General features: G+C 41.3%; 2 protein-coding genes across 10 annotated transcripts in view; one reads left to right on the plus strand and one right to left on the minus strand.

Annotated features, from left to right (window-relative positions):
* The window catches only part of NEB (nebulin), a 264,687-nt gene that overhangs the window by 178,736 nt on the left and 60,229 nt on the right, over nucleotides 1–25,722 (plus strand). For all 7 annotated transcript variants that reach the window (XM_055292138.2, XM_063646033.1, XM_063646034.1 and 4 more), the window contains exons 99-126: nucleotides 316–420; nucleotides 530–841; nucleotides 1,548–1,652; nucleotides 2,205–2,303; nucleotides 2,507–2,608; nucleotides 2,746–2,853; nucleotides 3,445–3,756; nucleotides 5,099–5,203; nucleotides 5,315–5,419; nucleotides 5,773–5,877; nucleotides 6,987–7,094; nucleotides 7,198–7,311; nucleotides 8,062–8,259; nucleotides 8,653–8,757; nucleotides 9,443–9,547; nucleotides 9,647–9,751; nucleotides 10,057–10,164; nucleotides 15,999–16,112; nucleotides 17,332–17,529; nucleotides 17,850–17,954; nucleotides 18,578–18,682; nucleotides 19,507–19,614; nucleotides 21,598–21,702; nucleotides 22,923–23,030; nucleotides 23,594–23,698; nucleotides 23,798–23,902; nucleotides 24,895–24,993; nucleotides 25,331–25,441. In XM_055292138.2, coding sequence (XP_055148113.1) covers nucleotides 316–420; nucleotides 530–841; nucleotides 1,548–1,652; nucleotides 2,205–2,303; nucleotides 2,507–2,608; nucleotides 2,746–2,853; nucleotides 3,445–3,756; nucleotides 5,099–5,203; nucleotides 5,315–5,419; nucleotides 5,773–5,877; nucleotides 6,987–7,094; nucleotides 7,198–7,311; nucleotides 8,062–8,259; nucleotides 8,653–8,757; nucleotides 9,443–9,547; nucleotides 9,647–9,751; nucleotides 10,057–10,164; nucleotides 15,999–16,112; nucleotides 17,332–17,529; nucleotides 17,850–17,954; nucleotides 18,578–18,682; nucleotides 19,507–19,614; nucleotides 21,598–21,702; nucleotides 22,923–23,030; nucleotides 23,594–23,698; nucleotides 23,798–23,902; nucleotides 24,895–24,993; nucleotides 25,331–25,441 — 3,564 coding nt within the window. The remainder of the gene's footprint in view (nucleotides 1–315; nucleotides 421–529; nucleotides 842–1,547; nucleotides 1,653–2,204; nucleotides 2,304–2,506; nucleotides 2,609–2,745; nucleotides 2,854–3,444; nucleotides 3,757–5,098; nucleotides 5,204–5,314; nucleotides 5,420–5,772; nucleotides 5,878–6,986; nucleotides 7,095–7,197; nucleotides 7,312–8,061; nucleotides 8,260–8,652; nucleotides 8,758–9,442; nucleotides 9,548–9,646; nucleotides 9,752–10,056; nucleotides 10,165–15,998; nucleotides 16,113–17,331; nucleotides 17,530–17,849; nucleotides 17,955–18,577; nucleotides 18,683–19,506; nucleotides 19,615–21,597; nucleotides 21,703–22,922; nucleotides 23,031–23,593; nucleotides 23,699–23,797; nucleotides 23,903–24,894; nucleotides 24,994–25,330; nucleotides 25,442–25,722) is intronic.
* Nucleotides 449–25,722, minus strand: part of RIF1 (replication timing regulatory factor 1) — a 162,079-nt gene continuing 136,805 nt past the window's right edge. The window contains exon 37 of one of the 3 annotated variants that reach the window (XR_010122484.1): nucleotides 449–473. The gene's annotated coding sequence lies outside the window, so the exon portion shown is untranslated. Of the gene's footprint in view, nucleotides 474–23,689; nucleotides 24,012–25,722 lie in introns of those variants that run through there. The other 2 variants (XR_010122481.1, XR_010122482.1) reach the window with 2 other exon arrangements.

A 25,722-nucleotide genomic window follows, 5' to 3' on the forward strand; every position in this document is an offset into this window, starting at 1 on the left:
GCCTATATCAAAATATCTCATGCACCCTATAAATATGTATGTACCTACTATGTACCCATAAAAATAAAATATAAAACATTACAAATAATAAAAACAAAAGAAAGGAGGTTGTCAAGCCCAGACCTTTGGACTCCAGACACTATTACATGTTCCAGGACAATGGTGCATAGAACTATTCTCACCTATTCTCTTCTTTAACTGCTCTCAAGTCCTTGGGCTTCAAAACTGTGCCCCTGTGGTATTAATTCCACCTGAGCCATTGAAGGTATTGGCAAATTTGAATCTAGGATGATACCTTATTTTTCTCCTTTTCAGAAACTTTACCGTGAGGGCTGGGATGAAATGAAGGCGGGCTGTGATGTCCGGCTGGATGCCATCCCCATCCAGGCTGCCAAGGCCTCCAGGGAGATTGCCAGTGACGTGAGTGGTCTTTTTTAACTTCTCAGTTGTTTTTTTTTTTTTCAGCCGATGCCCTAGGTGCATTAAGAGGACATGCTGTGACCCATCTGCTTTATTTTTGCATCTCCAGTATAAATATAAGCTTGACCATGAGAAGCAGAAGGGACACTACGTGGGCACCCTCACAGCCAGGGATGACAACAAGATCCGCTGGGCCCTCATAGCTGACAAGCTCCAGAATGAACGAGAGTACCGGCTGGACTGGGCCAAATGGAAGGCCAAGATCCAGAGCCCTGTGGACATGCTTTCCATCCTGCACTCTAAAAATTCCCAGGCTCTGGTCAGTGACGTGGATTACCGCAATTACCTGCACCAGTGGACCTGCATGCCCGACCAGAACGATGTGATTCAGGCCAAGAAGGCCTACGAACTGCAGAGCGATGTGAGTGGGCTGCATTTGGGGATGAGCTCTTTTCTCAGTTTGCCATGACTTCCAGAGAGTTTATGACACTAAACCCTTCTGTCATCATTTTACAACTTCATATCACCAAGAATTTAATATTAGTGAGACCTTATAGTATGGTATCAAAATCGCCAAATAAGAAGGACCTAGACTTTAAATCAAGAAATAAATGGTGGTATGAATACAGGTCTTAATTGTATCAGATTAAAGAAAACTGTGAAAATATTCTTTCTACAGAATTTAGATAGCAATAGAGGCTTATATCCAGTAAAATATTGGCAGCCCATGGACAGGATGTAGGCACAGACATGCTTTTTTAATTGATACGGTGTTTACGAATTTTGAATTAAGTTGCCAAGATTTTAAAATCCAAAAATTTTTGTGTACAAATGTCGGATTTCCCATTTCTCTTGGAAATTCAGAGGACACAGCTCGGAATTATCCCTTAGTAACAATAACCAGAATGGAATCAAGGATAACCCCCTTTAAATAAAAATATATGCTATAGTTTGTCACACTGCCTGGCCACCTAATTAATTTTCTTACATTACCTGCGTGGCTGCTTGAGTATGTCCTCCTTGGCTTATATAGCATTTACATTGTATTTCTTCATCAGACCAATGGATAGGCTAACTAGGATCACATGACCAGGGTTGCTGAACTCATTCTGGCCCTGTTTTCACAGAATGTTTACAAGGCTGACTTGGAATGGTTGCGTGGAATTGGGTGGATGCCAAATGACTCCGTGTCCGTCAATCATGCCAAACATGCTGCGGACATCTTCAGTGAGGTATTCCAAGATTTTACCCTGACATTCAGTACATTTCCCAAGAAAGTGACAAAATGCACAAGCTAAAATATAGTCATCTAATATCAGCAATCTTAACCATTTCAATTGCTGTGATTTAAACTGAGCATATATATTTTTCAAAATGTACCGTCCCTATCACATTATGGGACCACATCCATAATATAATATCCAGCACACTCACTCATGCTTGGCATTGTATAAATGGAAAAATCTTTTTGTCAGCAATAGCAATATACTTGGGAAAAGTTTGTTTTGTTGGAAAAAATGTGCATTACAATACACATAATGATACATTATACAACTTTGAGAGCTAAGCAAACTTCCTACTTTAAAGTCTGTGGGAGGCATAAGAAGCTGATGCACTTGTTTAAAAAATAAAATGCTAAAAAGAAAGCCAAATTCCCAAGAAGACACCATTCAAATACGGCGCTGTATGTTTTTAGTAGAGAAGGACCCTAAATTTAGTGTATCTTCTCAGTTCACACACGTCTAGGAATTACAACTATCTAAAAGATGCTTTCTTTCCCATAGAAAAAATATCGCACAAAAATAGAAACTCTCAACTTTACGCCTGTGGATGACAGAGTTGATTATGTGACAGTGAAACAAAGTGGCGAGATCCTCGATGATGTAAGTATATGGCTGTTTTAAAATCTCACAGTGATGCAGATATCACTTCCAAAGCTTTTCCATCTACTTACACTCAGAATGCAATCATCTGAAATAAAGATTTTAATCACTGAAATGATGGATGCTAACAATTGCTTGGACAACATGATGTTTTCTTAACAAGTAACTTGCCCCCTTGCCTCTCTTTTTTTTTTTTTTTTTAGATTAAATACCGGAAAGACTGGAATGCCACCAAATCAAAGTACACCCTCACAGAAACCCCCCTGCTGCACACTGCCCAGGAGGCTGCTAGGATACTGGACCAGGTACGGGTTTCACCCAGATGCCTGGTGTTTGTGTACGAGTGGAGGGCCTTAATGGAACTGTAGGATAATTATGCGCACAACTTATCCCTCCCTTCTGACTCCTCATTTTAACCCTTTACTGTGCCTCTGTCTTTCAGTATCTCTACAAGGAAGGCTGGGAGAGACAAAAAGCCACAGGTTACATTTTGCCTCCAGATGCTGTGCCATTTGTTCATGCCCATCACTGCAATGACGTTCAGAGTGAGGTAATATATCCCGATGGGAGTGCATTTTGCAAAAGTGGGACCTTGCTCCCAGGGATTTCAGTTATGCCGAAGGCAGAGATAGCAGCTTCCAGGTGTTCAGTTTCAGTGTGGCAGACCTGGCCAGGCTTGGTGAATGTTGGAGTACCTGCTCCCTTTTTGGTCCTCCTTCCATGGGCTTTGAGCTTCTTTCTTCACCCACCCACCACCCCCCTTGGCTTTTTTAAAAGCAATTGTTCAAGTTCTTTACTTTTTCTTATATTCTCTGCCCTCCCTAAAATCTTTAGGCCTTTGAATAAAAATATTGCCAGAATCAGAGAACAAGTATATATTTTTTCTCTATTTTTATTTTTTAAAATTTATTTTTATCATTTTTAGGTCTATCTCAGCAGAATATTTTTCTATTTTTAAATGGGTGTTTCTTCATGTGGATTTATTTCAATGCTTTTTATTATTTGCTCTCAGAGTTGGGGGTGGGTGTCAAACAAAAAGCTGGGGGGCTGAATTTGCTGATATCCCTTAGTAGATGGTCAAGCCCCCTCTGCCTTGTGTGCTTGTCAAAACTGATGGAATTTATATTCCTCTTCTCGCCAGCTGAAATACAAAGCTGAACATGTGAAGCAAAAAGGTCATTATGTTGGTGTCCCGACGATGAGAGACGATCCTAAGCTGGTTTGGTTTGAGCATGCAGGCCAGATTCAGAATGAGAGACTATACAAAGAGGACTATCACAAAACAAAGGCCAAAATCCATATACCTGCTGATATGGTGTCAGTCTTGGCTGCCAGGCAGGGGCAGACCCTTGTCAGTGATATTGATTATCGTAATTACTTGCACCAATGGATGTGTCATCCTGACCAGAACGATGTTATTCAGGCAAGAAAGGCCTATGACCTACAGAGCGATGTAAGTGATTTTTGTTTCTTCATTATCTAGAAACGCATGGTACACTCTGAGAATGATGAGCAACATCCCAGATCCACAAGTGCTTGAAATTTGAGGCCATAGATATTTAATTTGTTCCCGAAGAGAATTGAGGCTGGATATGAAGTAAAGAAAGATCAGGAGCAGTGATGGATTGATTGGTTTGCCTACTGACTGCATTTCTGAATAACTTTCAATCAATTTTTTAAAAAAAATCTGCTGCTTTTGTACCATTTTGGCCATCAGCAACTCCTCACTCATATTCACATAGAAAAGTATCAGCTGATGGAAAATAATAATTGGCTTGGGTGGGAATTGAGAATGAGTTGAGGTTTTGACAATATTAGATGATAGCACAGTTAAAGACCTAAGCATGCCCTGTTCCTGCTTTGCCAAGCATCTCATTCCTCGAGCCGTTTATGAAGTTGTTCCCAAAGCAAAAGAGAAACAAAATACTGATTAAGCTGCAGGGCCCAGTATGCCTCAAGCAGAGCTTTGGTAAAGCTAGGATAGAGAATAAGGCATAACCTGCCTCCCACTGAAGCCTGAATCAAGATCTCTACCTGCCACCCACCTTCTGTATGTGCAGAACAGTAACTTGATACATCAACTTAGTTGCTTAGGTGCCCAGAGAAGCCAATGCTACCTGGGTCTCATCATTAACAAAAGGGAACCTGGAAGTCAGACTGCTGCAGCATAGACGTTGAACTTGAACATCCCACCTCACTGGTTGCTGCAGCAAAATAGCTGTTGTGGAACTTTAATCAGAATAGCAACTCCTCTTATTTTCATGTCGAGTAGGCTGGGAGAATCTAGGTTCTTGAAGGCATAAGGGCAAGAACAGGTTTGGCTGGGACGCAGGGGATGCCTCCCCTACCCAATATGTGAACATTTACGTGTGTAGTTTCCCTCATTTAGTCTAAATGCCCCACATACTTCTACGAGACTAAATGTACCAAATCCATCTAAAAGTACAACCTCCTTGGTAAGCCTTTTCTTATGACAGTAGCAGAAAATAACAGCCCCTTCCCCTCAACTCCAATAGCATTTGAGCACTTGATCTAACAGCACTTCTTGCTTTATAAATGACTTATCTCAACTCCTAGACTCCTTCTTTATATTTATTCATCAAAGTACCAAGCATAGTGCCTCATGCACAGTAACAGCCTCAAGAAATATTGCTCAGGTGAAATCACGATTGAATGAATGAGACAACTACTAGAGAGAAATCCTTCAAAAGCTTCTGAAAAAATTGTAACCTGCCCTCTGTAAGCCTGTGTGTCAGTCATTTATTTCTCCATTATATCTCTCTTCCTGCTCTCAGAATGTCTACAAAGCTGACCTGGAGTGGCTCCGAGGCATTGGCTGGATCCCACTGGATTCTGTGGACCATGTAAGGGTTACTAGGAACCAGGAAATGATGAATCAGGTACGCAAAACCTATTCTCCTTCTAACCTAATGCCTGTCCTCCTACCTGCCATGTTGGGGTAGATAACCTGTGGTGGTAGACCTGTCTTAATTGTCTCCGTTTCTTTACAGATCAAATATAAGAAAAATGCCCTTGAAAACTATTCTAACTTTACAAGTGTGGTGGATCCTCCAGAGATTGTTTTAGCCAAGATTAATTCTGTCAATCAAAGTGATGTAAGTTTGCTTTGTGCATGCTGAAGTGTGCAGACTGGGGAGTAAATTATCTATCATTGGGTGGATTAGCTTAACTTTAGATAATTGCTTGTAAAAAAAATTGGGAGGTGGTAAATTCTAAGATCATCTTTGGGGGGTATGTCTTAAAAGTCACTAGCAGGTGGTAAATTGTATTCACTTTTAGAAATCTATATTCCTATCCAAATTATTCTATTGTTTTAGCTAAAATGGACTAAAATTCAACCAGTTGGTTAGTTTTAATCTCTAAACGTGGACTGATTATGTTTCTAGGTAATCTTATAAAAATTTAATATACATTTATAGTAATAAAAGATTTGGTTTTCTCTCCTTAGGTAAAATATAAAGAAACATTTAATAAAGCAAAGGGCAGGTATACATTTTCACCAGATACACCACATATCTCCCACTCCAAAGACATGGGAAAACTCTACAGTACTGTAAGTTCTCTTTTATGTAATAACCGCTCAATTTCTAATTTGAAGCTCTTGTTGCATTCATATTCTTGGCTGATTTTGTCAACTGCTGAACTTATAAGCCAACCTATTATTTATTTTCCCATTGCACTTGGTCTTGTGTATTAGAAGTACCATGTTATTCAAGGCAAATAGCGTTTATTCGGCTGGTGTTTTTGAGCTCCTGTGATGTGCCGGGCTCTTTAGGAGGCAATAAGGGGCTAAAGCTCAATGTGACAAGCCTTCAGGAGATCATGCAAGTGAGGGGAACAGACTTAAATTGATAGAATAATAATCTAAGAAGTGCTCTGGGTGCACATAGCATTGAGCACCTACCAACAGAGAAAAGGGAGGTAAAGTTGGTCCCTCTTTAGTAATCACGCATCAGCATCTCTAGCCAACAAGAAGAAAACTTGCCCTCCAAAATTTCATTCAGCTAATTTAAAGGAGACCAATAGTGTACATGTGTGCACCCAATGGGAAAGAATCTTTGCCAGTTCTCTCCCTGTGTGCAAATTTGTTGTCACTTTTACTAGGACCGCAAAAATAGTCAACTCTTACAAAATGCCTAGTCGGCTGGGCATGGTGGCTCATGCCTATAATCTCAGCACTTTGGGAGGGCGAGGTGGGTGGATCACCTGAGGTCAGGCGTTTGAGACCAGCTTGGCCAACATGGTGAAACCCCTTCTCTACTAAAAATACAAAAATTAGCCAGGCATAGTGGTGCGTGCCTATAATCCCAGCTACTCTGGAGGCTGAGACAGGAGAATCTCTTGAACCCAAGAGGCAGAGGTTGCAGTGAGCTGAGATCACACCACTGCACTCCAGCCTGGGTGACAGAGCAAGATTCCGTCTCAAAACACATAAGAATAAAATAAAATAAAATAATAAAATAAAATGCTTCAAGTTTGTAAGTTTAATTTGCAATAAACCAAATAACTGCCCTATTCTAGGTAGATGCACTAACAGCTATAGATAAAGCTTTCAGCCTTGCCTTGAACATACATGTTTCACCTTAATTAGACCAATTGTTTTAGTGGTATCTGAAAGAAGTTGAAAGAAAACTTTTGTTGCCATGTATTTCTTTGTTCTAGATACTGTATAAAGGGGCGTGGGAGGGCACAAAGGCCTATGGCTACACCCTGGATGAGCGCTACATTCCCATTGTTGGAGCCAAGCATGCTGATCTGGTGAACAGTGAGGTCAGTATGACCTTTTCCTCTCCTAAGTTTGAGAGTCTTTACTGGGGATCAAGGGGCTGGTTAGGAAACTCCAGCGATTCTCAATGATGAACCCATTTTACAGCTTAAATACAAAGAGACATATGAGAAGCAGAAAGGTCACTACCTGGCTGGAAAAGTGATCGGTGAATTCCCTGGTGTGGTTCACTGTCTGGATTTCCAAAAGATGAGGAGTGCGGTAAGTAAATGTCCACTTTAACACAGGATTTGTGCCCCATAAGTGTGCTGTCGTGTCTGCCTATTTATAACTTGGTTCAGGTTAGCTGGGAAATGGAGTAGCGTAGGTCCTTCCTGAGATTTTCCTCACCCCTCCCAGTCAGCCTGTGGACTCTTGGTAGCTATGTGCTTCCTCGCTGCCAGTTTCTCCCCAACTATTTAACACTGTGACTGCTTTGTGTTAAGAAAAGGAAAAAGCATCAAGGTCACTATTTACCCTGTGTTATAAAAGGATGGAAAACTTCAGGCCAGGCGCAATGGCTCACACCTGTAATCCCAGCACTTTGGGAGGCCAAGGCAGGCAGATCACCAGAGGTCAGGAGTTCGAGACTGGCCTGGCCAACATGGTGAAACCTCATCTCTACTAAAAATACAAAAATTAGCTGGGCGTGGTGGCGCATGCCTGTAATTCTAGTTACTCAGGATGCTGAGGCATGAGAATTGTTTGAACCCAGGAGGCAGAGGTTGCAGTGAGTGGAGATCATGCCATTGCAATCCAATCTGGGCAACAGAGTAGGATACCATCTCAAAAAAAAAAAAAAAAAAAAAGATGGGAAATTTCAAAAGAAGAAGAATATATTAAAGTATGATTTTTTAACCTTAGTTTATTCTAGAGATACTGATCTATATGGGAAATAAGGATCTAAAAGACATTGATCTGAATAATTTACATTTAAACCCCTTTCTTATTTTTGTCTTTAAAACGTATTAGTTGAACTACAGAAAACATTATGAGGACACCAAAGCAAATGTTCATATCCCCAATGACATGATGAATCACGTGCTGGCTAAAAGGTGCCAGTACATCCTCAGTGACCTGGAGTATCGACACTATTTCCACCAGTGGACGTCTCTTCTGGAAGAACCCAATGTTATACGTGTCCGAAACGCCCAGGAGATCTTGAGTGATGTATGATGTCCCTTCTGCAGCTTGACTCAGCTACAGCTTCCATGACTGTCTTGGCTACCCCCTAACCCTGGCTGCCATGGTCCCATTGTCCCTATATTCATAAATCTTGCTGCTTCTCAAAACAAAGTGGCATGAGTGACCACTTTTTGGTATAAGAATCCACCCTAAGCCATAGGACACGTATGTTAAATATTTAATTGGTTCAACAATAGACTCAGACATTGATATTGCTCTCAAGCTTCTTTAGGCTTGGGAATTAAAGACCTTCCAGCTGGTGAGAGGCCTACCCTATGTCTTCTAAGCAATAAGCACAGCCAACGGCTGATAGGAAATTATCAAATGCTCAATTGTAAATTCAGAATACCTTCCACATTTCATTGTTCTTTCTTGCAGAATGTGTATAAAGATGACCTGAATTGGTTGAAAGGCATTGGTTGCTACGTTTGGGATACACCCCAAATCCTCCACGCCAAGAAATCATACGACCTTCAGAGTCAGGTGAGCCACCTTCCTAGAAGGACTGGCTCTCCATAGCTCATCAGAATCCATGGTGGTGTCAGTGGGCTGATGGGCAGGTGGAGAAAGCTGCTGTAACAGTGTAGGCTCTAACTGACCAAAGCCCCTCCTCTCCCAATCAAAGTTCTTCCAGTGGCTTGCTCTGGGGCTGGATCTTCCCAGTCTGAGTCTCTCCTTTGGTTTAAGGCGGTGCACATTTATAACAAAAGTTCATCTGGGAGGTGTTTCTTAGTGAACTACTCTCAAGCATCTGTACCTTAGTTGATCAGGTTAACTTGCAAAGAGTAGGAGGTAGAAGCATCCTTTGATTACAGGTAGATAAGTTTTGGAGGAAAAAAATCAGTATCTGGAAAACTTTTCAGCACGTGGTTCAGCTCTGATGGGACAGTCGTAATAGAATGTTAAAAGTGAGGGGCTGCTGTCAGGGATGGAGGATAGGCATGGAAAAGGCAACAAAATGGCCAAAATCTCGACCCCAGTCTTGGTCAAGAGAAACTATTCATTCTAGCAGCCATACAAAGTCTGCAAGACTCTAGAATGACAGCCTGTTTGTTAGGATTAAAGCAGAAATCCAGAAATGAAGGCACATCTAAGTTGGCACAAGCAGCTAAAGCTGATGACAGACCTGTATGTTACCATTTTTGATGACTTTTGTTTTTCTTCACAGCTACAATATACAGCAGCAGGTAAAGAAAATCTACAAAACTATAATCTGGTCACAGACACGCCCCTCTATGTCACTGCTGTTCAGAGTGGCATTAATGCCAGTGAGGTGCGTCTTCCTATACTCCTCTTCCAGGGACAAACTATTTCTTGTCTTTATGTATTTTTGAGCAACAGAGGTGAATAACCTATTGTTGCTTGTCTATAGGTGAAATATAAAGAAAATTACCATCAGATTAAGGACAAATACACAACAGTTCTGGAAACAGTGGATTATGACAGAACCAGAAACCTGAAGAATCTTTACAGCAGTGTGAGTTGAGTTTTTTTCCCCCTCTTATATATGAGCCACCTTTCCCCCTGCCCGGACAGTAAGAGAATAAATGGGATGGACACTCTATCCCTAAAGGCTTTTCTATGGTTTTTTCCTGGACCTTCAATCCTACTTTACCTCATAAAATTCTAGTAGGTACAATTAAATAAGCCCCACCCTAAAGAGGGGTCCTGGGAGTTAGTAGGGAGTGTGTGAGAAGGACAGAAACAGAAGGAAAACCTGCTACTCAGAAGCTAACCAGATGCGTTTTCCCATATTCACAAGAAGGTCTTTAATTCCTGCAGAACCTGTACAAGGAGGCCTGGGATAGAGTGAAAGCCACCAGCTACATCCTGCCTTCCAGCACCTTGTCCCTGACACACGCCAAGAACCAGAAGCATCTGGCCAGCCATGTAAGTCAAGCAAAAACATGACAGCTTTCCCACCCTCCCTCCCCTCCCCTGCTCTCCACTCCAAGAATCTTTCAGGCTGATTCATACATTGTCCAGAAGTACCCCTAGCATTCCCATGGGCATGTCCAGGAAATAATTCCAAATGCTCAGTCATTAGAGTCTATGTGCTCACTGCCTCTCTCTCTGCTGCCTGGAGAGAATCACAAGCACTTGTAAGGAGGACAGGATGTGACCTTTCAGGCTGCCTGTCTGCACATGATAATCTCTGCTAGAGCCAGAAGTAAGGATAGGCTGAAGACATAATACACCTTACAAAAATAGACTTTTTCAATAGAATTACATGGATGTAGGGCAAAAATAAACCAGTGAATATGATAACTGGTTATTATACCATCCCCAGTTAATATAAATTATTTTATAGCAATGAAATAGAAAACATTTAGAAGTTGTTTAATTCTCCTTTTTTAGGTAGAACTTTTCTTAGATATAAACATAATTGTAAAACAAACAAACCCTAAATCTCATGAGCTGTTTAAATATAGTAGATCGTACGTCCTCTAACTCTTTATGCCTTTAAATCTTATGACCTCTAACCATTAATGCTCTCAAGTAAAACCTTTGTGTGTGTGTGTGTGTGTTTTGTTTTAGTTTATTATACTTTAAGTTCTGGGGTACATGTGCAGAACGTGGAGGTTTGTTACATAGGTATATATATGCCATGGTAGTTTGCTGCACCCATCAACCCCTCATCTACATGAGGTATTTCTCCTAATGCTATCTCTCCCCTAGCCCCCTACTCCCTGACAGGACCTGGTGTGTGATGTTCCCCTCCCTGTGTCCATGTGTTCTCACTGTTCAACCTCCACTTATGAGTGAGAACATGCAGTGTTTGGTTTTCTGTTCTTGCGTTAGTTTGCTGAGAATGATGGTTTCAAGCTTCATCCATGTCCCTGCAAAGGACATGAACTCATCCTTTTTTATAGCTGCATAGTATTCCATGGTGTATATATGCCATACTTTCTTTATCCAGTCTATCATTGATGGGCATTTGGGTTGGTTCCAAGACTTTGCTATGGTGAAGAGTGCTGTAATAAACATATGTGTGCATGTGTCTTTATAGTAGAATGATTTATAATCCATTGGGTATATACCCAGTAATGGGACTGCTGGGTCAAATGGTATTTCTAGTTCTAGATCCTTGAGGAATCACCACACTGTCTTCCACAATGGTTGAACTAGTTTACACTCCCACCAACGGTGTAAAAGTATTCCTATTTCTCCACATCCTCTCCAGCATCTGTTGTTTCCTGACTTTGTAATGATCGCCATTCTAACTGGCGTGAGATGGTATCTCACTGTGGTTTTGATTTGCATTTCTCTAATGAACAGTGATGATGAGCATTTTTCATATAATTGTTGGCCACATAAATGTCTTCTTTTGATAGGTGTCTGTTCATATCCTTTGCCCACTTTTTGATGAGGTTGCTTGTTTTTTTCTTGTAAATTTAAGTTCTTTGTAGATTCTGGATAGTAGCCCATTGTCAGATGGATAGATTGCAGAAATTTTCTCCCATTCTGTAGGTTGCCTGTTCACTCTGATAGTAGTTTTGATAGTAGTTTCTTTTGCTGTGCAGAAGCTCTTTAGTTTAATTAGATTCCATTTGTCTATTTTGGCCTTTGTTGCCATTGCTTTTGGTGTTTTAGTTATGAAATATTTGCCCATGCCTATGTCCTGAAAGGTATTGCCTAGGTTTTCTTCTGGGGTTCTTATGGTTTTAGGTCTTATGTGTAAATTTTTAGTCCATCTTGAGTTAATTTTTGTATGAGGTGTAAGGAAAGGATCCAGTTTCAGCTTTCTGCATATGGCTAGCCAGTTTTCCCCTATTAAATAGGGAGTCTTCTCTCCATTGCTTGTTTTTGTCAGGTTTGTCAAAGATCAGATGACTGTAGATATGTGGTGTTGTTTCTGAGGCCTCTGTTCTGTTCCATTGGTCTATATATCTGTTTTGGTACAAGTACCATGGTGTTTTTATTACTTTAGCCTTGTAGTATAGTTTGAAGTCAGATGGCGTAATGCCTCCAGCTTTAGTTTTTTCCAATTCTGTGAAAAAAGTCAATGGTAGCTTGATGGGGATAGCATTGAATCTATAAATTACTTTGGGCAGCTTGGCCATTTTCATGATATTGAGTCTTCCTATCCATGAGCATAGAATGTTTTTCCATTTGTTTGTGTCCTCTCTTATTTCCTTGAGCAGTGGTTTGTAGTTCTCCTTGAAGAGGTCCTTCAGATCCCTTGTAAGTTGGATTCCTAGGTATCTTATTATCTTTGTAGCAGTTGTGAATGGGAGTTCACTCATGATTTGGCTGTTTGTTACTGGTATATAGGAATGCTTGTGATTTTTGCACATTGATTTTGTATTCTGAGACTTTGCTGAAGTTGCTTATCAGCTTAAGGAGATTTTGGGCTGAGATGATTGGGTTTTCTAAATGTGTAATCAGGTCATCTGCAAACAGAGACAATTTGACTTCCTCTTTTCCTAATTGAATACCGTTTATTTCTTTCTCTTGCCTCATTGCCCTGGCCAGAACTTCCAACACTATGTTGAATAGGAGTGGTGAGAGAGGGCATCCCTGTCTTGTGCCAGTTTTCAAAGGGAATGCTTCCAGCTTTTGCCTATTCAGTATGATATTGGCTGTGGGTTTGTTATAAATAGCTCTTACTATTTTGAGATACATTCCATCAATACTTAGTTTATTGACAGTTTTTAGCATGAAGGGCTGTTGAATTTTGTCAAATGCCTTTTCTGCATCTATTGAGATTCTGCATCTATTGAGATAATCATGTGGTTTTTGTCCTTGGTTCTGTTTATGTGATAGATTACATTTATTGATTTGCATGTGTTGAACCAGGCTTGCATCCCAGCGATGAAGTTGACTTGATCATGGTAGATAAGTTTTTTGATGTGCTGCTGGATTTGGTTTGCCAGTATTTTATTGAGGATTTTCACATTGATGTTCACCAGGGATATTGGCCTAAAATTTTCTGTTTTTGTTGTGTCTCTGCCAGGTTTTGGTATCAGGATGATGCTGGCCTCATAAAATGAGTTAGGGAGGATTAACTTTCTGTTGTTTGGAATAGTTTCAGAAGGAATGGTACCAGCTCCTCCTTGTACCTCTGGTAGAATTCGGGTGTGAATCTGTCTGGTCCTGGACTTTTTTTGGTTGGTAGGCTATTAATTACTGCCTCAATTTCAGAACTTGTTATTGGCCTATTCAGGGATTCGACTTCTTCCTGGTTTAGTCTTGGGAGGGTGTATGTGTCCAGGAATTTATCCATTTCTTCTAGATTTTCTAGTTTATTTGCGTAGAGGTGTTTATAGTATTCTCTGATGGTAGTTTGCATTTCTGTGGGATCAGTGGTGATATCCCCTTTATCATTTTTTATTGTGTCTATTTGATTCTTCTTTCTTTTCTTCTTTATTAGTCTTGCTAGCGGTCTATTTTGTTAATCTTTTCAAAAAAACAGCTCCTGGATTCATTGATTTTTTTGAAGGGTTTCTCATGTCTCAATCTCCTTCAGTTCTGCTCTGATCTTAATTATTTCTTGTCTTCTCCTAGCTTTTGAATTCGTTTGCTCTTGCTTCTCTAGTTCTTTTAATTGTGATGTCAGGGTGTCAATTTTAGATTTTTCCTGCTTTCTCTTGTGGGCATCTAGTGCCATAAATTTCCCTCTACACACTGCTTTAAATGTGTCCCAGAGATTCTGAGTTCAAGTCCTGATATCCTTGTTAATTTTCTGTCTGGTTGATCTGTCTCGTGTCGACAGTGAGGCGTTAAAGTCTCCCACTATTATTGTGTTGCAGTCTAAGTCTCTTTGTAGGTCTCCAAGAACTTGTTTTATGAATCTGCGTGCTCCTGTGTTGGGTGCGTATATATTTAGGATAGTTAGCTCTTGTTCCATTGATCCCTTTCCCATTACGTAATGCCCTTCTTTGTCTCTTTTGATCTTTGTTGGTTTAAAGTCTGTGTAAAACCTTTTATTGTAAAATTCCCTGTAAGCTTTATCGTAATTCTTAGCCCAGTTCTGCTTCAGAAAAATTAGAGACTTTATCTCTTAATCGTGAACATTTTATGTAACACTTTAAATCAGCATTTCTCAAACATGTTTTGACCATGACTCACAGTGGGAGATTTATTTTTTATTTCAAGTTCACATACACACACACACACACCCCTGAAGTTTACCTGAGTTTCTTCTGGCACAAACGTCTCACAGAAGAGTAGTGACTGCTAGACTAGAGACAGTGCACTCTGATAATTTCCATTCTGTTCTACTCATTTAAATGCTAGTGACTCAGTAAATTGATTTCACTATTCTACTGGGCTTACAGATGCACAGCTTAGAAATAAAGTTTATTAGACAGTCTATGGAATTATTTAATTTTTACCTGGAGGAAAAAGTAACATATATGATTTTACCCAGACCCAACTCTATTTGGAAGATTGCAAAAAGGAGCAAAGTTGTCATTTTGGAAGAAAAGTACTAAAGATAAGCGCGGTGGCTCACGCTTGTAATCCCAGCACTTTGGGAGGTCGAGGCAGGCAGATCACGAGGTCAGGAGATCGAGACCACAGTGAAACACCGTCTCTACTAAAAACACAAAAAATTAGCCGGACGTGGTGGTGGGCGCCTGTAGTCCCAGCTACTCAGAGAGGCTGAGGCAGGAGAATGGCATGAACCCGGAAGGCAGAGCTTGCAGTGAGCCGAGATCGCGCCACTGCACTCCAGCCTGGGTGACAGAGCGAGACTCCGTCTCAAAAAAAAAAAAAAAAAGATTTTAAAAGCTCAAAAGAGGCCTTTTCCTTGAGTCATGAACAAAATTATAGAGGCAAGATTCTTGGCAAATTGGTTTTGGAGCAAGGTAAAACATAGAGAAATTAATCCCTTAAAAGAAGTATTCTGACCTTATTTTAGGAAAAAGTTTTTTTTTTTTTTTTTTTTTTTTTTAAGGGTGCCTTTAAATGCCATCATCTTTGAAGTTGAGAAATAGATTAGATGTAAGAAGCTGATTTTCTGTTTTGGAAAAATCTGGTGGAAATTTTGGTTGGCCTCCAGTCAATGAAGAGCATTGCTGGAATTCTGATACAAATATATACTCCCATCTCTCTTTTGTTACAGAGGTGCAAATCTCTGAGTTGTGGAAGAATTGTCATTTTATTATTGTGTGCTATGAGATTGGATCTTAGTCTCTGTCTTAACCTGGTTTATATAATCATGGAACACTAATTAATGGGAAACATGGCTTAAGAACTAATTGTTATCCCACAGAAGTTGATTGCACTGTATTTTTGAAAGCCTTGTAGAAACTGAAATCCAGGGATTGTGTCTTCTTAGCAGCAGACTTTTCAGTTGTTAAAAACAAAGATATTCCTAAGCACAGTTTTAATCTTGCACTCATTTTAGTAAGAAAAACAAAGCCATTACCACAAGAGAATATTTTTAAATTACATAATCTTTAAAATGAATTGCTTGTAGTAGCAGTAAAAGTACTAGTATTGCTATAGGAATTTTGAAAACAGCAACTAAAATTTCATAGTGCTTTATGTTTAAAAGTACTTTTGATACAGTCTGATTTAAGCCACACAATAACCCCATGGCAGGCGCTACTGCTGTATCTCTCTGTACAGGTGGGGAAATGAGTTCAGAGAAGCGTTGTCCCCAATGCTGGGTGGATCTCAGAGTCGGGTTTTTCCCATTAAGTGTTATGCTGTTTTAATAATATAAATCCATTACTCTCTAAAACTGTTTCTTCCTTTCCACTTATTCTCTATAGATCAAATATCGGGAAGAATATGAAAAGTTCAAAGCTCTTTATACGTTACCAAGAAGTGTTGATGATGATCCGAACACAGCACGGTGCCTCCGAGTTGGCAAGCTTAACATCGATGTAAGTACAGTCATGCGCCCCTTAACGACTAGGATACATTCTGAGAAATGTGCCACTCGTTATGTGATTCCATTGTTGTGCTAACATCGTAGAGTGCACTTCTACATACCTAGATGGGATAGCCTATTGCTCCTAGACTACAAACCTGTACAGCATGTTACTGTACTGAATACTGTAGGCAACTGTAATACAGTGGCAAGTATTTGTGTATCTAAACATAGAAAAGGTACAGTAAAAACACAGCATTGGCCGGGCGCGGTGGCTCACGCTTGTAATCCCAGCACTTTGGGAGGCCGAGGCGGGCGGATCACGAGGTCAGGAGATCGAGACCACGGTGAAACCCTGTCTCTACTAAAAAAAATACAAAAAAATTAGCCGGGCGTGGTGGCGGGCGCCTGTAGTCCCAGCTACTCAGAGAGGCTGAGGCAGGAGAATGGCGTGAACCCGGGAGGCGGAGCTTGCAGTGAGCCGAGATCACGCCACTGCACTCCAGCCTGGGTGACAAAGCGAGACTCCGTCTCCAAAAAAAAAAAAAAAAAAACAAAACACAGCATTATAATCTTTTGACTGAAACATTGTTATGCAACACATGAGGGTAACTCCAAAGACCTTACTTCAAATTTAGGTCAAGTAAAATAGCCATGTATTATTAATAGGAACGTTTCTTTTCTTTTTTTTTTTTTTAAGACAGGTCTCACTCTGTTGCCACGGCTGGAGGGTAGTGGTGCAATCATGGCGCACTGTAGCCTCTACTTCTTGGGCTCCGGGAATCATCCCCCCTCAGCCTGCTGAGTAGCTGGGCCTACAGGCATGCACCACCACACCCAGCTAAGGTTTTAATTTTTTTGTAGCGATTGGAATCTCGCTATGTTGCCCACTCTGGTCTCAAACTCCTGGGCTCAAGTGATTCTCCTGCCTCAGTCTCCCACAGTGCTGGGATTACAGGTGTGAGTCATCATGCCCAGCCTGAACATTTTCTATTTACCAATGCATATGACACTGACTGTGCACATGTAAAGAAGCTACACATTATTTCAGCTATAATGCTTCATTTTCTAAAAATTTCCCCTAGTATTAATCTATAGAAAATGTCAGAAAATACCAGTCACCGCCCTGCCCCCAACTGTTCACTGTGAGTTTGTTAGCCTGACTTCTCTGTATGGCCATGATGCCTTGGCACAATTTCCTGTATAACGGGCATGTGATTTTAACTTTACAGCGCCTGTATAGATCAGTTTATGAAAAGAACAAGATGAAAATCCACATCGTGCCCGACATGGTAGAGATGGTTACTGCCAAGGATTCTCAGAAGAAAGTCAGTGAGATTGATTACCGCCTGCACCTCCACGAATGGATTTGCCACCCCGACTTGCAAGTCAATGATCACGTCAGGAAAGTCACAGATCAGATCAGCGATGTAAGCCTGTGACTTAAGAAGGACCCCTCCACGGCCCCGCCCCACGGCCCCACCCAGAAAAGCAGCAAACTCACGCATTTCTTTACCTTAGCCTTTTTCCACTATCTGTATGTCCATTTGTCCGACTTGACTTCAGAGCTGTCTCTGGAAGCAGGGCTCTGTGTATGCATGTTTCTGTGGCTCCCCTGAGCCTCTTTGCATAATGCCTTTGCTCCTCATTCCACAAAGGCTTCTGAGTCTAGAATGTACCTCTGTTTTTAGTGTTAAAGTTATTATGGTCAATTATTTTTTTTCTGATCCTCTCTATCAAAACCCTCTAGATTGTATACAAGGATGACCTCAACTGGCTGAAAGGCATTGGTTGCTACGTCTGGGACACTCCTGAAATCCTCCATGCCAAGCATGCTTATGATATACGTGATGATGTGAGTTTGCCTTGTTTTGTTCTTTAGTATATTTCCCTTTCTCCATAGTCTAGAGTTAAGAGGAGGTTATGTAAAATAGGGACATTGTCACAGGCCAGCTCTGAGAGGTGGCTGAGCTGAAGAAAGATGCTAGGAGCAGAGCAACCATCTCTCAGGAAGGCATATGGCATTCTTATTAAACAGTGCAGTCCAGGTATGCCATCGTCCTCTGGTGGAGAAGGGACCAGCATCTTCTCTTTCTACGTTTTAGGCTATTTTGGATATATTAACAAGCACTTAATTGTCATTTTAGGAAACTGTCATTTGTTAGTGTTTGTGATGCTATAGACAAGCTCTATTTGTAAAGAGAGGATTTTCCAGGCAAATTAAATACTGTAATGAGGATTTCAGTAAGAAGGTTTAAACTTTCCTAGAAGAGTAGTTATCAAGTGTCCTAGAAGACTCTAGAAGCCCCATATAAGTGTTGGTTACACTGTTATAAAATTCAAATGCATCTCAGTCTGTTGAGTAGTGCTGATGAATATAAATCTCATGAGTTAAAAGCAACCAAACCCTCTATGAAAACCAGCAGTTTCAAGCATAAGGAATGGTCCAACATGGGCTTGTTTTCTTCCTCTCGGCAGATCAAGTATAAAGCTCACATGTTGAAAACAAGGAATGACTACAAGCTTGTCACAGATACACCAGTCTACGTGCAGGCTGTCAAAAGTGGGAAACAGCTAAGTGACGTAAGTGTTCCCTGGAGAAGTTAAGTGGACAGTAATAAAGCAGGGCCACCACTCAAGCAGAGGTGGCAAAAACCATAGACCGGGCAGTGCCAAGTCTTTTCTAACTGGGAAACCAGAGTTGGTGTGTGTGAAAGCACTGAAGATGCTGCTGGCTATTGTTTCCTGAAACCTGATGCATTCAAGTAGGTTGCTGGGGTGGAGCTGTAGGTGATCCGAGTCTATGAAGCAACTTTGTGCCTTAGCACTTCCAACGTTGTTTTTTTGTGCCCTGTGTCATAGCAAGTTTATTTCTATCTAGGCCATTTAATAAATTAGAGCCAGCTATGGTAGAATAAGAAGCAAGCAGGCTCTGGAGTTAGAGTTGTGGAGTGCAGTCTCACCTCACCACACATTATCTATAAGGCTTAATGAAAAGCACTTAATCCATCTGAGCCTCCCATTCTGATGCATAAAATGGGGATGTAAGAAAGCACCCACTATGACACCTGACACAGAGCAGGCAGGGCAGGCACAAAGCTGCTCTTTATTAACTCCACAGGTTGATAAGTCAATATCAGATCCCGCCAGTGAGTGCAAACATTGAGACCTATTATTTTGGAACTTCTAGTAGTAAAATGCCCACCCTTCCTCTTCTTGTGTCTGGGCCATCTCTTCTGTTTCTCAGTGTGAGTGTCCACACGCTGGCTCTGATCCTATTGGACAAGCCACAGTAATATGTCAGATGAGTTCTCCAGGCAAAGGGAAGCAGGCTACCGTTATTTTTTTTAAAGAGGGACCTGGGTTCCCATTCTCTTTGCTTCTAACAATGCTTCTTTCTGCACCAGGCTGTCTACCACTATGACTATGTACACAGTGTCAGAGGCAAAGTGGCTCCAACTACCAAAACCATGGATCTGGACCGGGCCCTTCATGCATACAAGCTCCAGAGTTCGGTGAGCAGTGAGAACTTGAGAGTGCCCAGCAGAAATCCATTCCATCAGCCTCTGTGGAAGCAAGCGGAGCTTGCTTCCTCTTGACCTGACCTTGTATAAATGCTATTCCATTCACATGAGGTGAAAAAACAAAAACACAGAGCATAATCTATCTTTCCTCCTAGCTGCCAGGATCCCCCTATGGAGCAATCAAACCAACATAATGGGCATATTTTAGTAATATTTACAAGTTACAAAGAAGAAAGCCAGTATACATTCTCTGCTTTCAAAAAGCTGAAAATCAAGATAACAGAGACAAGGCCTTTAACCTCAATCAAAGATGAACTAGAAATTGTTGCTGGAATTCAGAAGAGAAAGAACCTGGATCCCACCTGCATATTTAACCTGCCTATGCTATGTTACCCAATGGTGCTGATTTGGTCTCAACTTTTCATGTTATTTCCCATCTTGAGTATTAAAAATAATTTTGGGCCAGGTACGGTGGTTCATGCCTGTAATCTCAGCAATTTGGGAGGCTGAGGCGGGCAGATCACCTGAGGTCAGGAGTTCGAGACCAGCCTGGCCAACATGGTGAAACCCCATCTCTACTAAAAATACAAAAAATTAGCCAGGCATGGTAGTGCATGCCTGCAATCCCAGCTACTTGGGAGGCTGAGGCAGGAGAATCTTTTGAACCCAGGAGGCGGAGGTTGCAGTGAGCTGGCATCGTGCCACTGCACTCCAGCCCAGGCAACAAAAGCAAAACTCCGTTTCAAATAATAATAATAATAATAATTTTGGCCAAGCACAGTGGCTCATGCCTGTAATCCCAGCACTTTAGGAGGTCATGGCAGGCAGATGGCTTGAGCCTGGAGTTTGAGACCAGCCTGAGCAACATGGTGAAACCCTGTCTGAACAAAAATACAAAAATAAATAAATTAGCCAGGCATAGTGGCATGCATCTGTGGTCCCAGCTACTTGGGAGGTTGAGGTGAAAAGATTACCTAAGCCCAGGGAGGTCAAGGATGCAGTGAACTGTGATGGTGCCACTGCACTACAGTCTGGGTGACAGAGTGAGACCCTGTCTCAAAAATAAAATAAAAATAATTTGGTTTTTCATATTTTAAATGTAATTCTTGATCCTAAACTTCAAGAGACAGAGTATTAAGGTCACAGACAGACACTCCTCCGTGTCCTCCCTTTCTGCCATGAACACGTGCATCCTGACCTCTTCACGGCCTGATATCAACACACTGTGTTTGGAGGGGGCAGGAGAGGGTAATACAAACATGTGCCTGGCTATATCTCGTGATGGCTTGCATATCATCACCTGAGGATGGAGTAATGGCAGAGGTGACACTTGGTTACCTGTCTTCTCTGCATTTCCCAAATTCTTGCTAGATGCCATACAGCCAACTGGGCATATGTTCGGAAGCATAGAGGAATTAGTTTTTTTTTGTTTTTTCTTTTTTTTTTTTAGAGACAGGGTCTCCTCTGTCTCCCAGGCTGGAGTGCAATGGTGCAATCACACCTCACTGCAATCTCAAACTCCTGGGCTCAAGTGATCCTCCCACCTTAGCTTCTTAAGTAACTGGGACTACAGGTACATGCCACTATGCCTGGCTAATTTTAACATTTTTTGTAGAGGTGAGATCTTGCTATGTTGTCCAGGCTGGTCTCAACTCCTGACCTTAAGCAATCCTCCTGCCTTGGCCTCCCAAAGTGTTGGGATTACAGATGTCAGCTAGCACGCCTGGCCAGGAACTACTTTCAATAAACCATTTCACTCATTGTTCTATTTTTCCAAAACAATAGGTGAAGAGTAATCTGACTCATTTTATGACTCTTAGAATGTATTTAATTCTTTCCTGAAATCAGTTCAGTGAGCATAAGTGTATTAAGTATCTAGTCAAAAACGTAACATGAGCTATATGTGATTTGTTAAGCTGAGATCAGTTACTTGATGCCCGATGTCATTTAACCTGCTCTTCCTCATTCCGGCAGAATCTATACAAAACCAGCCTACGCACCCTGCCCACTGGATATAGACTTCCAGGTGACACTCCTCACTTCAAACACATCAAGGACACCCGTTACATGAGCAGTTATGTGAGTGGTCTCCTCTTCATTGAGATGGGTCTGAAGGTGGGGTGGCAGGAGACTCATATTAATTAATAGCCTGTTCTAATCCTCCAGTCTCACCCTAAAGGTTCAACCTGATAGGATGATGGGAGCTGGAGAGGAGAGACAGCATATTTTTGTGGGGTGCTGTGCAATTGATCGCTTCTGCAATTCAGCAGTGCCTGGGTAGCCCCGTGGGTTAGAACAGGATGTTCTTGGGAGCCTTGGCTGAGGGCCCATGGCTGTCATGATGCCTCTACTTCTGCTGGCCTTACTTAGCACAGATGCACCCTGAATTATCCCAAGCCATTTACTGGAAATGCAACTTCACCCACGCACTACTGAGGTGTGGTGATAGTATCGTCTTCCTTCTGCTATGTTTCACTGCAGAAGATATAACATCACCATGTGTTCCTTTGAAAAGAAGACTTCTTGCCTAGCTGCTGGCTGATATTTAGCTCACTACTTATCCTCTGTGCACAGTTCACAGAAGGCTAGAGGGGTACACAGGCTCTTACTACCTGTAGCTTGCTCAGATGATGACCCTCATGTTGCCCTTCTCCACTTTTTACAAGTACTCAACTGGGACTTGATGCATTTACCGCATGGGGAAGGCTTAGGGAAACTGTGGCCATCCCAGTAAGTCTGGCCTGCAGACCACAACCAGCCACTGGTGGAATAGTAAGCTCTCCCTCTGTGCTACCCTTCATAGTCCTGGGAATCAAACCTGGTGGCCAGAAAGGACCCAATAACCTGTGGCTCAATAATGTACTTCCAAAGTAGACAGTCACAGATTTAATAATCTAACACCTAAAAGATGTGTTAAAATGGTTGGTTAAAATCAGTCCACGAAGCTATTCATCAGTCTTAAATACATTCTCTTGTTTCTTCTTTGTATTTTCTAATTTTCTAGCCACATTGGGGCTAAAAATAAAGATTTTTCTCTGGCATTTTGCATATCTCCCTACAAACAGATTTCACCTAGGCAAGGTCGAATTTTATTCTTTTCTGGGCCTGGTTTTATTTTCCAATACATAATTTTCAAGGCCTGGATTAATACTGAAATTTTGTCAATGACTTTTCTTCATACTTAATCCTTAAAAAGAGCAATTTTTCAAATAAAGGTGACATCTCTTTTCTATTTGGAGAAATGTAATGTTGCTCCTTGTTTACCCATCATTGATCTCATTCTGACTTTGCTTTTGCAGTTCAAGTACAAAGAAGCCTATGAACACACCAAGGCATATGGCTATACACTTGGCCCCAAAGATGTTCCATTTGTCCACGTCCGGAGAGTCAACAATGTTACCAGCGAGGTATCTGAATGCTGATTCTCCAAGCGACATATTGAGTTTCAATAGCCATGGCTTTGTTTGAAATGTATTAAGAATTAATTGTATTTCAGTTGTAAACTTACATACCAGCAAAAACGAAAAAGGTCCTTGTTGTCACATTTTGATACTGATATTTCTTGATAGTGGTTTTTTGTATTTGGTAATGCCTTGGAGAGGCTTCCATAGATTCTGATGCAAAACTTTTCTAAAGAATTAATTTCTTCTTTTGACATTTACATTCAAAATCTTTAATAAGGTTGCATTTTAGTCTGACTCATGATCCTGGTTTTCTACACCAACTATTGGTTTGCATATCTGATCCTACTATGCAACCATCTGATAGAAGGTGGAAGGCTTTGTGCTCAGAATTCTTCACCTAAATGAAATAACTCTTATTTTCTCCTTTTTTCCTAATCTCAATCATTTTCTATATCCTCGATATTTCCTCCCCTCTTCCTTATGTAAAATATTTTATTCTTGATTAGTCAGTAGATGCCCTCGTCATCCCCTACTAAATGCCTGTAATGATATTTCCTCCAACGTAGAGACTGTATCGGGAATTGTACCACAAACTGAAAGACAAGATCCATACAACTCCCGATACCCCTGAGATCCGCCAAGTCAAGAAGACACAAGAAGCTGTCAGTGAGGTGGGTATTTTCTTAGGAAAGACAGGAAGTAGAGACTAGGGATGAATGTCAATCATTCGATCTCTAACACATGTGTTTTGGGGTATTTTTTTTCTTTAGTTGATTTACAAATCAGACTTCTTCAAGATGCAGGGCCACATGATCTCTCTGCCATACACACCCCAAGTGATCCATTGCCGCTACGTGGGAGACATCACCAGTGATGTAAGCATCTCGTAGGGGTCTTTCTGTAGTAGTCTTACCAAGACGCAGGCTTGTTTTCAGCAGTTAAAACAACCAGTGGTCTTTGAACAGCCTTTTCTGATAAGCACTTCTAAACAAAGAGTACAAGTCGGAGGTAAGACAGTGTGGGAGGAGGATGCCACAATTCTACAGCTATGGAAACAGTAATAAGAGGACCACTTGGGGAAGACAGAATTGCCATCATTCTTGATCACTCAGTGACCACCATTCTACATTCAACACGGAATCATTCCAACTCCTCACTCCCTAACTCCCTATGTGGCCTCTGTCCCAGGTCATATTGAGTATTTTCCTCTCACTCATCCCTGTTCTGACCCCGTTAGCAACTTCTTGCTGCCATTTTTTTCATTCTCCTTGTATGTTCTCTCCTCCTAAAAGACCAATCCATTCAATCTGTTCTTTTCTCCAATCAATATTATAGTAATAAAATAATAGCAGCGTTCTCTCCTCAGCTCAGGGCTAGAGACTTAAATGAAAAAAACCATGACTTATTTGCGTGCAAGTAAACTAAGAGTACAAGGTAGATGAACCGGCCGGGCACGGTGGCTCACGCCTGTAATCCCAGCACTTTGGGAGGCTGAGGTGGGCAGATCACCTGAGGTCAGGAGTTCGAGACCAGCCTGGCCAATATGGTGAAACCCCGTCTCTACTAAAAATACAAAAATTAGCCGGGCATGATGATGTACGCCTGTAATCCCAGCTACTAGGGAGGCTGAGGCAGGAGAATTGCTTGAACTCAGGAGGCGGAGGTTGCAGTGAGCCAAGATCTTGGCATTGCACTCCAGCCTGGGCAACAAGAATGAAACTCTGTCTCAAAAAAAAAAAAAAAAAAAAAAAAAGTAGATGAACCAAAATGAAAGATACAGTAATTAAGAAGTGTTGCTACTCCATCTTTTGTGTTTCCTGATTTACATTTACTTATGACCAGCTATATTTCTGTGTTTGTCTCTCAGATTAAATACAAAGAGGACTTGCAGGTCCTGAAGGGATTTGGCTGCTTCCTGTATGACACTCCTGACATGGTCCGCTCCCGGCACCTGCGGAAGCTCTGGGTGAGTGCACATCATCACGGTGCATAATTACCCCCGCACAGCTGGATGCCCCCATCACCAGCCTCCAGGGCTAGGCAGAAGGGATCTTAGCCTGCAGCTACTTTTAAGGGGAAATTTATCATTAACTCACTTGAGCAGATTATCACCTGCTTAATGTGATCTGTGCCTCCTATGAAAGGTGCTTAGTTAAATGACAATTGTTTTTGCTTCTGCCTGGGAAGACATCCAGGACACATGAAAGCCCTGCTCAGCTTACACATGCCAGACATTTGAAAGACAACATGACATGAATCCCTTAAATGATTAATCAACTTGTATTTCTCTTTTTTTTTTTAAGTCTAATTACCTATATACTGATAAGGCAAGGAAGATGCGAGACAAATACAAAGTGGTGCTTGACACTCCAGAATACAGAAAAGTGCAAGAACTGAAGACACATCTGAGTGAGGTAAAGACGCTTTACTTGTCACTGAAGTCAACCAAATTGACCAGTACAAACTGAATGACTCCACAAGGCTCTTAGTTCCTCTAGTGATCACTGTTCAGGCAACTGCAGCAGGTAAAATATTTCCCCTCTTAACTGTGGAATGGCTACTATGTCTAAGCAAGTCAACCAACTGCACTTTACCTCAGTTTACTTATTTTGCCCCCTTTTGGTAAGATAAGCATATTCATACTTGCTCTTCCTATGTCTAGGGCTGATGAGGGGTTTTGCATGATTTTATAGAT

The sequence above is a fragment of the Symphalangus syndactylus genome, chromosome 9, assembly GCF_028878055.3.
Source record: "Symphalangus syndactylus isolate Jambi chromosome 9, NHGRI_mSymSyn1-v2.1_pri, whole genome shotgun sequence".
NCBI classification, from domain to species: Eukaryota; Metazoa; Chordata; class Mammalia; order Primates; family Hylobatidae; genus Symphalangus; species Symphalangus syndactylus.